The 11,705-nt window shown below is 34.4% G+C and overlaps 1 protein-coding gene across 1 annotated transcript in view; it reads right to left on the minus strand.

The window, feature by feature from the left end:
- LOC149945258 (adenosine kinase-like) overlaps positions 1–10,871 on the minus strand; it is a 30,304-nt gene extending 19,433 nt beyond the window's left edge. The window contains exons 1-7 of the mRNA XM_090174855.1: positions 10,772–10,871; positions 10,639–10,713; positions 9,481–9,534; positions 8,333–8,411; positions 6,536–6,711; positions 6,340–6,445; positions 1,011–1,181 (exon numbers count right to left, since the gene is read on the minus strand). Of these exons, the coding sequence (XP_090030981.1) occupies positions 1,011–1,181; positions 6,340–6,445; positions 6,536–6,711; positions 8,333–8,411; positions 9,481–9,534; positions 10,639–10,713; positions 10,772–10,785 (675 nt within the window). The 5' untranslated portion in view covers positions 10,786–10,871. The remainder of the gene's footprint in view (positions 1–1,010; positions 1,182–6,339; positions 6,446–6,535; positions 6,712–8,332; positions 8,412–9,480; positions 9,535–10,638; positions 10,714–10,771) is intronic.
- Positions 10,872–11,705: the final 834 nt, after the last annotated feature.

Raw genomic sequence — 11,705 nt, forward strand, 5'->3', positions numbered from 1 at the left:
TTGGTCGTTTCGTCTCAATTATTTTAATTATAATTAAAATTTTATACCGGGCGGGATAGAAATGGGTTAATATTTTTAACAAATAACTCTAAATTGCGGAGATATATCTTTAAGGGTTATCTCGAGAAATTAATACCACTAGGGACAATTCTTCCGAGGAGAGGTATATTTTGGCTTGCCAACTTGTTATTTTCTGTATTTTTTAATACGGCATTAATTTTACATAGCATTGATATATATAGGTATTTGTTATTGTTAACCAAGTTTATTCACTATTCATATCGAATTAAACTTCGAAATCGAAAATTTTACATAACCGAAACGCCCGAAAGTAAAACTAAACTAAAGTATATTTTTAACACCTTTGTAGTTATTATCTCTATTCTTTACCGAAAATTCAAACACGTGTAAACAATTTTATTCTCTTAAAAATTAAAAAAGCTTAATCAGTATCACATGTGCACTTTAGGTATTGTACGAAACTTTCATAGCTTCATTCAATTTGTTATTTTTTTAAATGATTGTAAGCAGGGTTCGAAATAAAAAACCCATACAAAAAAAACCCGCGAGTTCTTTTGAGCTCGACCCAATTAAAATATAATAAAACCCCAAAAATACTCAATAAAACCCGATGCATCCGGGTTTTATTAAAAAAAAAATCAGGGTGTTTTAAAACCCGGAAAATTGCGGAGTTTAACGGTAATAGTAAGTGTAGGGAGCTGACGGTAAGCTCGCGTAGCATGAAGGGCCACTCGTAAATAAGGCAATAAAAGTCGTTTGCGACTTGGGGCCTGTGGTGGTGCCTAAGGTATTAGTCTAGTTAATTATTAAAAAAAATAGATACCCAAAAACTATTTCCTGCGCACTTTCAACCAAGTTGTTGAATTGTAAAAAAAAATGGGAACTAACATTTGTAAAGGTAAGGGCGGCAAAATGTGAACAGCCTACTTTTGGGAAATGTGTAAATCCGCCACTGAGTTTACTTCTAAATTAAAAAAAAAACACATTACCACTTCGTTTCCGAAAAGGATGTCGATGTACGGTAATACTTGATCTTGCTCTTTCTTGTAGAAAGTGCTCAGGTAAGGGGCGCTGAGGTTCATGGCGAATACTTTGTTGCAACACGCGGAGTGTCTCGCCACGGACATTATGGACTCCATGCTCACGGTTAGAAAGAAGCCCTGCGTTGATTTTGAACTATGATTTAGTTAAATGTATGGTACAACCGAACAAGTATGAATCGTAAAGTCATGTACAGTGAACGCTTTAACAGTCATGGCTACTAAAAATAAAATTCTTTAAAAGAGGAACGATATTTCATGACCAAATTTTCTTCATTAAAACTTGTTCTGAACATTTAAAATATAGCGAGCTTTCGAATCGCAGCTCTTCAGTTGTTGTTTTGAATTCGCCTGAAGAAGAACTACTGTTCGAAATTTCGCTATATTTTAAATGTTTTAAACAATTTTAGGATTTATTAAAAGCTGACGTGTAAAGATACCTATTCATTAAATTCAAAACCATTGATTTATGCTAAATCATCTATTTTTTACAAAACAAAATAGTTCAGAGCTGCCTATCTAAGTTTTTCGAAAATAATGTAAGTGAAATATAACACCGGCACATCAAAGTAAAATACACGATATTTCCATCTTTTTTGAAGAAATCTGTCGTTAGGAGAAAAGAAACAAACATCCAAAAAAATTTGAGCCTGGTGATATTTATGTCGTATCCTTTTATTATTAGGTATACAGGGTGTTAACTAAAAAACGATACAAAGCCAATAACTCCAAATGTATTATAGAAAGGAATTTGAAACTTTCAGGACACATAACACCTGCAGGGGGTCAATTTCCATGACCTTGAACCATGTCTTCAAGGTCATTTAAAATTTATCTCGAGAACCATGAAAGATACAAAGTTGGTTTCAATTATAAAAGTGTTCCCCTTCACATTTTAGGTGTAAATAACTTTGATCCTTCCTTATTTGACCAAAAAAAAGTCGAAAGAATTTATACAAAAACATGAAGGTCGTGATGAAAATAACGCTACTAAAGATCAGGTTGAAGGGCTAATAACTCGAAAAATACACGGGCTAAAGTATAAAAATTTACTAGACATACTCTTCTGCTTGGGCGTCTTTAAAATTTGCAAACTCAGATGACATTTAATTCATGGTTCAAGGTCATTCAAAGTTTATCTCGAGAACCAATGGGATTAGATAAATGGTTCCAATTTGAAAGATTTTCATCATGGTGTTTTGCATCGGGTTAACGACAATTAGACTTAAAATTTCAATTTACACTTTTTTAAATTGGTATTATTTCTCTAAATCCATTGGTACTCGAGGGTCATTCCACGACAAATCGACCAAATTTTTTGAAATTTTCCACTCTACCTTCTTAGATTTGGATAACAATTTGCCTAAAGGGTTATTCTGGTCGAGAAATCCGATTTTCAAATTTTTTTTAATGTGCGATAAGCGGTTTTTGAGATATTCGCTATAGAACTTTACCAAAAAGGGCCAAAAAGGCCTGGACACCGAAAACTTGGAAATTGATATCTCCGTCAATAAAAGTCCGATTGTAATGGGATAAAGCTTATTGTAAAGCATTTTGCTTATACAAACCAGCATAAAATTTTAAAAATTCTATATTGATTTTCTTAGTCTCAAAAAACAGTTTAAATTGTATGACCTTTGACCTTTACCTGTTACCCCAATTTTAGTGAAATATAAATATTTTTTTTCGAATTCCCCGTTTATGATTTAGTCGGATAGATCAAAATCCCAAAGTAGTATTTTTAGTTCTTTAGAAATAAATTATTTTGTACAACCCCTCGTGCAGTTTTAGAGATATGGAACTTGGTATACATATCTTGTTAGTCCAGTCGATTTAAATTAAACAAGTTGGCAAGCCAAAATATACCTCTCCTCGGAAGAATTGTCCCTAGTGGTATTAATTTCTCGAGATAACCCTTAAAGATATATCTCCGCAATTTAGAGTTATTTGTTAAAAATATTAACCCATTTCTATCCCGCCCGGTATAAAATTTTAATTATAATTAAAATAATTGAGACGAAACGACCAATTTTAATTTATTCAGAATATCATAAGTTAAGTAGTTACAACAGTAAGTTAGACGTACTATAACAATGCACAATTGAATTAAACCCTTTTACAGAACAAGTTTATCAGTTAAATATAATACGAAGCAAATTTTAATGAAATATCTACAGAGGCTTTTTGGAATTACTCGCTTACGAAATACTTGCCGCATCTTTAACGCTCATTTTATTTCAACACTCGCCCTTGATGAAGATACCGTAGATATCTGGTAGTGGACGACTCGTTCCTGGTTCTGTGGTAGAGCGCTCGACTGCCAAGCCGAATGGTCTGGGTTCGAAACCTGGGTGGCGCATTTGTTTTTAATCAATAGAGAAACGCTAAATTAGAATTTCTTCGATTCAATAATTTCAATTTCAATTCTATTTCAATTAAACCAAAATTTCGTACTCTATTAAATACGCTTCCGATAAAGCTGAAGGTCTAATTTTCAATAAGGCGTAACAAGTGTCGGTGGTTCTGTGGTAGAACGTCCGCCTGTCAATCAGGAGGTCTCGGGTTCAAATCCCGCCCGATGCGATCGCAAATTGATACTAAGACGAATACCGTGTACAACTGGTGGAAACCCTGCCATTGGACGTTGAGAGGTAGCATTACACTCAGCACTCGGTCCGTCCCAAAGTCATTAAGAAGAAGTTGGAGAGAAAACGCCCATATAAACACAACAGACTCAGCATGCACATCCATCAGAACACAAACACAACAAATTCAACACTCACAACCTACGCATGAACATTACAAAAACCGTAATACACCAAACCGTCACGACGGTGAGCGAAAAAACACCATCCAAACCAAACCGCAAATGCATCCGTTAACGCTCACCGTCACACGGTGGTTTTGCCAACCCTTTGAGAAACTGCGTACGCAGTGATTACACTTTGCACCGAAAATGCGAACGCGTTCGCAGTCCTGACAGACAGACACACCCACAGACCCACCCACAGACAGACACGGTCGTTGTATAACCCCTCCTAGGGGACTTTGTCCCCTCGGAGAGGTAAAAAGGGGTGTAACTAAAAAAAATTTCAAAAGAATTTTTCTCTTTTGCAATGTGTTCCTAAAATCGGTCTGAACAGCCCCTGAAAAATTTTCATGAATCCCACCTTGGGAAAGTGGTCAAAAGTGGTCACAGGTGGTCAAGGTAGATTTTATTTGGAAAATACGGTCGGGGAAAATTAAAAAAGTTATCCTGACTTCATGCTTTGAGATAAAAGGCTGAAATTTGGTGAATATACTTCACAGCTATAGGGGATAATTATAGGTTAAAGCTTTTCACCGCCGCCATCTTGGATTCAATATGGCGGACGCAAGTTCGGTGTAAATCTCGGAATATCTTATCAAAAAACCTTATAACATATGCAAATACTCTTGATATTGTATATTATCTATATTTCCGGTTTATCACGGGCTTGAACGGTAATAATATTTTCCCGCCATTCGTAAAATACAATATGGCGGCCGTTTCACCCTACAAGAGTGAGAATCACAATTGTTACTGGGACGATTTAGTTTGGACTTATTCTAAAGGAACAGGGTTTATCTGTTTCTGTATCTATTTACGGTACGGGGCTATACAAATCTATTAGTCCATGTTTGGTGGTACATCAACTGATACTTTGACGGTCATTACATAGCCTTTTTTTTCAAAAGTTGCATCTAAGAGTTCACTTGTGAAACCCGAGAGTATTCCCCTAACTATTTGTATTTGTATGGAAATAAAACGTCAAAAATCTGAACCATAGTGACCGGGGATGGATATTAGAGGGTGATCCGATAACGATGGACTTAACACCAGCTATAATTTGCTTACTAAATTTAGTACGCTGCAAATGTACCAAGAGGTGCTCCGATAAGAGTTGTCGATGCAAAAGCCAAAGCCTTAATTGTTCGTCGGCCTGCGGACCTTGCCAATTAGCTATTTGCGAAAACTCATTGAAACCGGATATTGAACTCTGATACCGAAAATATTTAAGTTTTAAAATTTTTAAAATAAATTATTTAGGTTAATTTCGTGTTTCTTTTTTTAAATAGTGTTTATTTTGACGGGAACGCTCCGAGAATGTAGTTTCCTATAGAATAAGCCAAAACTCGGCATAAATCGTCCAAGTAACAATTGTGATTCTCTCTCTTGTAGGTTGAAACGGCTGCCAAGTTCCATGTCTCTAAAACTGCACGAGGGGTTGTACAAAATAATTTATTTCTAAAGAACTAAAAATACTACTTTGGGATTTTGATCTATCCGACTAAATCATAAACGGGGAATTCGAAAAAAAATATTTATATTTCACTAAAATTGGGGTAACAGGTAAAGGTCAAAGGTCATACAATTTAAACTGTTTTTTGAGACTAAGAAAATCAATATAGAATTTTTAAAATTTTATGCTGGTTTGTATAAGAAAAATGCTTTACAATAAGCTTTATCCCATTAAAATCAGACTTTTATTGACGGAGATATCAATTTCCAAGTTTTTGGTGTTGAGGCCTTTTTGGCCTTTTTTGCTAAAGTTCTATAGCGAATATCTCAAAACCCGCTTATCGCACATTAAAAATAATTTGTAAATCGGCTTTTACGACCAAAATAACCCTTAAGGCAAATTTTTATCCAAATCTAAAAAGGTAGGGTGGATACCTTTGGACGATTTGTCATGGAATGACCCTCGAGATAAACTTTGAATGACCTTGAAGCATGAGTTGAATGTCATCCGAATTTCCAAATTCTAAAGACTTCCTACTAGATTATTATGTCTAGCAAATTTTTATTCTTAAGAAAATGTAAATTTTAAGTAATTTTCCCTTCAAACCCGGTCTCTAGTAACATTATTTTCATCACAATCTTCTGTATTTTGTTTTAAATTCCTCGACTTGTAATTGGTCAAATAAGGTATGTTCAAAGCTATTTACACTTAAAATGTGACAGGGAACACTTTTCTATTTGAAAACCACTTTGTATCTTTAATTGTTCTCGAGATAAATTATAAATGAACGTAAAGACATGGTTCAAAGTCATGGAAATGTCCGTTTTCAAGTGACACGTGTTATGTGTCCTGAAAGTTTCAAATCCCTAGCTGATATACATTTGGAGTTATTGGCCTATAGTATCGTTTTTTTAGTTAACACCCTGTATTTAAAATCTAAGCGATGACTTGGTTTATGTTTAATTCATAAAATCTTGTGCTCACATGGTCTTTAAACCAAGTAAAATTATACTTACGGCAATGTAAAAGACTTGGGCATCTTGAACCGCTTTCATATTTTCACATTTGTCTAGGTGGCTTTTAGAATACTGTTTACTCGCGCCTAAATAAGCGCAGAGCGACCTGCCAATTTAAAAAATCTCGCAATAATAAAATATATTTGATTACATTATTCAACTTGTGAGTTCGTAACACAGTGCGTTTTTTCTGTACCTGTGAAGTCCTTTTTTCGTAATGATGACGGCGCAAGTGCCCGTTGGCACAGTGTCGAGAATTTGGAAACGGGCGTCCACACCCGCCTCCGCCGTTTTGCTTTCCAGAATCTTTCCGAAATCGTCATTTCCAATAGCACCGACATAAACGCAAGCCTTATTCTGCTTCAAAATACACTGGGGGCGGGGGGCGGGGGGGGGGGAGGAATACGTGAATAAGTAATATATTTTTATTTTTAAATTATATGCGTAAATTTCTAGGGATAGATACAGATTTATTAAACCATGAATATTATTACTTTGGATTTTGTGGCGCTCTTTCATGCGGTGTTGTTTCAATGTTATCTCATTTCTGAAATTTGCACCATCTTGGAAAATGGAGGACAAAATAAAAAATATGGGTAACTCTGGTTCCATTTTCCCGATGGTGAGGAAATAACGGTTTAAATGTAAGAAATTACAAATTTCTTCTTCTAAATGAAACGAGTGGGAGATGAGATGCAGATCGCTAATCTACAAATGGGTCTTTATTATAACTATTTCATTTTTATGCAGCCCAAGCTATAGATTTCAATTAAATAAGATTTATTTAAATAAATAAATAAATAATAATCAGCTAGTCTAATACCCAAGGCACCACCTTAGGCCTAAGTCATCATGCGACTTTTGAAGCCCTTAATTCAGGTGGCCGGGTTACAATGCGTAGGAGGGTGGTGGCAAGCCCTACATGCTACGATACAGTGATTTTAATCGAGCAACAAAATTACAAACACGCCAAGGCTGACTGTGTATACGTACCGACTTCCACTTTCTAAGACTCAAAAAGGTAAAACGCAATGCATTCTTCCTATCTAAACGATTACAGAACCATTACCACGCGTCCCTATATAGTAATGTAGAATTTTTAAGAACCAAAATTTGAGAATTCCATTGCGTTCTCTTTTGATAGGCTTGAGACACAACAATAAAATAAAAAAAAACCCGCGGTTAATCAACCAGTTTTGCTTTTGGAAATACCAAATATTTTCTACCACCTTATTTGGGTATTGGACTATTTGATTAAGAAAATAGAATATTCACGTACATTTTCATTCAATCCAATTATTATCTATGCAATGGCTTTATTTGGTATACTATCCCATTATTTGTTATTCGGTGACAGTATTTGGTATTCGATTTCATTATTGGTTATTCGATGACATTATTTGGTATTCAATCCCATTATTTGTTATTCGATGACATTATTTGGTATTCAATCCCATTATTTGTTATTCGATGGCATTATTTGATACTCGATCTCATTATTTGTTATTCGATTGATCCTATTTATTGTTATTCGATCCTATTAATCGTTATTCGATGGCATTATTTGGTATTTTATCACATTATTTGTTATTCGATGGAACTATTTGGTATTCCATCCCATTTTTGGTTGTTCGATCGCATTGTATCATATTCGATCCCAACATTTCATATAAACAATTATTATGCACACCCTACCAACTTCTGGTACGCTATACCAAAAAGAAACAAAGAAAATGAAGACGTGTTATGAGGATCCTTATGCATTTTAAACCTTATCTCGTGTCAGTTGGATAATTAGAGCCAGTGTTACGTGTAATTATTATTTTTAGCCGCCATTTTCTAACATGTTCGAAATTCCACCAGTGGAAGAATGTGTGAACCCACACCATACCATAAAATCCATTCAGTGTATGTTAATTTCGTTCCATATAAAAATATGTTTATATTCTATTACAAATTAAAACTAATCCATAAGAGTAGCATTTATTTTTACCTGAGCCACTCTGATTGTATTCAAAGTCGATCCTCCGGCGATATAATCGACTGGGAAGTTGTCAACCAAATCATTGTACCTGAAGAATAAATACGAAATTTAGGATCTACATGTAATTTCAATTTATCCACGAGCGTGTCGAGCTCTACATCTCTGATTTGCCTTTCATTTATATTAATTAGGGATGTCCCAATGTGCGATCGTTTGTTAATAATAACCTCCACCTTCAGAATTTATCTCGAAAATTTACTTCACTCTTATAATAAAAACTAATGGTGATATCGACCCTCATTATGGCTATCTTTTATATTGGTTATTTGGACACCCCGATCTAAATCGAAAAATTGTTAAGTGTAAATAAATTGTTTTGGTAAAGTTTAATTAAAAATGAAATTAATGTATATGAAAGTGTACACGAAAACTTTGACATTTAACTACAAATGCGTTTAAAATTATCAAAAAGTCTGTAAATAAAGCTTAAATTAAGTAGTAAGTGATATTAGTTAGTTTTTCTTGTACGAGAGTAATATTTTTTCGATAAATAAGAACTCGTGAGGATGTCATTTGTGTTTGGACTGTAGTACAACACATAAGCTGAATAGCCTACGTGTTGTATCTTTTCTCATCGTGTACCCTGCTGCACCAAAATAATACTAAAGGGAAGCCAATGTTTTCTACAGACGTTCCAACAGTTATTTGGTAAGCGATTTACATAATAAAATTTCGGGTCTTTAAATTTTTGACTATTTTGACGTTCCCTTGTCATTTGGAAAGATCACCTCTCCCTTATTTACACGAAAAATACCTTTGACCCCCAAAATTCAACACCTAATTACACACACCCTTCCCACGTAACATAATTTGTAAGTGACCCATATCACATTAAAGGAAGTATTTCCTACAATTGTATCCAGCGCCAGTTACGCTAGCTTCTGTTCTGTAAGATAAATCTTAAATAAACTGGAGCTCTCCAAAATAACAAACCGGCTAAGCCTTTACGTTACTTTATTTTACAAAACCACCAACTCGTATTTTAAGCAATAATGAACTAGTTTCATATTCTTAATAGGGGCTTAGAGGTTCTTAAAAAAATCCGTCACAATACTCAATGATCGAAACACCTAATTACGTGAAATAGTATGACATACATAGCAGCATGCTGTTCATCTCCCAGAATCTGATCATTTGGCTTCAGATTGTACCTGAAATAAGAAAGCGATTTGAAACCATAGAATCAATGATAATTAATATTATCCATCGAAACATGATCGACATTTCAGTTTTTCAAATAAAAAAATAAAAGACTCAATAATCGGTTTGTGGTAGTGGATGAAAACTCGGAACAACTCCTTCGGTGTTGAGTTTGCAAGTTCTCTCAACACTCGCTAAAGGGGTTTTCCCCCAAGCTATTCGGTTCCCCCTTTCATAACAACTATAGATTCTAACGGTAGTTTAGTTAGTGTAGGGAGCTGTTGGTTTGCGTGGCACCAAGGCTTGCCACTACCCTCCAGTATAACATGGCAAACTATTTAAAACCTACGTCTGCAGTGATAAAAGTGTGTTTTTTTAAATTTGTAAAAAATTCATTTTCCGCCATTTTTATTTTATATTACTAATTAATGAAACATATTTTGGAAAAATCAGTGGAACCTAAGAAGGTAGATGTTGTTAGAGAGAAAAATTAGCGGTATGGAAAAATGTTTACTCATCTCGATATAAACATATTTATATACTTCTGATATTAATGACTAATTGTAGTAACGGTTCCCAATTTCATTAGCTAAGAATTATGTCATCTGGCTCCTTTTCTATAAAATTTGAGAATTAACATTAACGCACAGTTTTGTAATTTGTTTAATTTAAGTTGATTCAGGTTTGATTAAGTTAGTTTGAGGCTAAGTTAAATAAGCTTACTGGATACATACTAAAGACGTATTTTCTAGAAACATTATTTTGGTTTGAGAAAGGGTAACGCTTAATATTCATGTAATATCATATGCAACTTAATATCAATAAGTGTGTCAAATTGTCAATTAGGAAAAATTATAATCGAACTTATTTTCAGAGCTAACGGCCAATTTAGGGTTAGTTCTTAGCACAGAGCACCCTAGTGTGTAAACGAAATATACTACTGCGAAGGACGATATCATATTACTCAATTCGAGTGCAAGTTCAAGTCGCAGCTTGTTGAGAATGTCAGTATTAAAAAAAAGGTTCGGCCAGGAAATTAGCATTAAAACCATAGGAAGTGTAAATACTTATTGTTAATTTGTTACTTATGAAAAATTAACTCTAAAAACACTCACTTCTTAAGAAAGTCACCGCTAGTAGTGGCGGAAATGTCCAATAATGGGCTTCCCATTCCAAATAGAATTCCTTCTCTAATGCCAAAAGAATTTATTAAACCAATTTCAAAAAATACCTTTTTCAAATTATTACTTCATGGACGTCATTTCAAATTAATTCTTTATGTAACGTCTTATTAAGAACACAAGTCGGTACCAAATAACTGTTTAATTATTGTGCTGGATTATGTAACTTATCTTTGAAATAAACGAGATAAATTATGTCAGAGAAAATAAAGCAATTTGGAGCACTCATTCGATATTATTCTCTTGTCAAGGTTTCAAGCACTTGTATCTCTTCTAACATATTTCTTGAGCAATAAAAGTTTACGCACCCAAACGATAGCTTCAATCTTTATAAACACTTCGCTTATCAGTCAAAAGTTAACTGTTTTGTGGGATATATCTCTTTTATGGTATTACATTTTTCGGTTTATCACGTCTTTCGGAAGTTCCGATGATTTAAAGGGGAGATATTCCCGCAACAAGTGAACTGTACACTTTGCACAACGCCTGGCTCGTAACACACCGTTTCTAATTAGGACGAGATGTTGTTTATTCACAGTCAGACTGGTCGTCAAGCGGAATTATGCTTTAAGTGAATCTAAAATAATTAGATGATTAAACGCCTCGGCCTTGAAAACCACTTTTAAAGGAACTTCGTTTTCAAACCGTCGAATGCTGCGTTTACTTAGCACTCAACAGCCACCCCTCTACCACCTGAACTATCGACGTTTGGTTATTAAGATGTAAAAATTTCATTTAATAAATATAATGTAAAATATGAAAAGAAATAGTCGTAGACGATTTTGTTAGCCTACAAACAATTCACCGTTCAACCAACTGAGCTATCCATATTGCAATTATTTATTTAATTTTTATTATTTGAGAAAGTATAGTAGCTCAACGAGCTATAATATTCTCAACACACATACGCACTTCTGTAAAATGGACTCATCAAGATCCCCCAATACGACATACTAATATACTACTGCGGCCCTTTAATTAAATCAGGTGGCAGAATTTAC

This window comes from Leiobunum rupestre, chromosome 5 (assembly GCF_980474605.1).
Source record: "Leiobunum rupestre chromosome 5, qqLeiRupe1.1.hap1, whole genome shotgun sequence".
Lineage (NCBI taxonomy): Eukaryota > Metazoa > Arthropoda > Arachnida > Opiliones > Sclerosomatidae > Leiobunum > Leiobunum rupestre.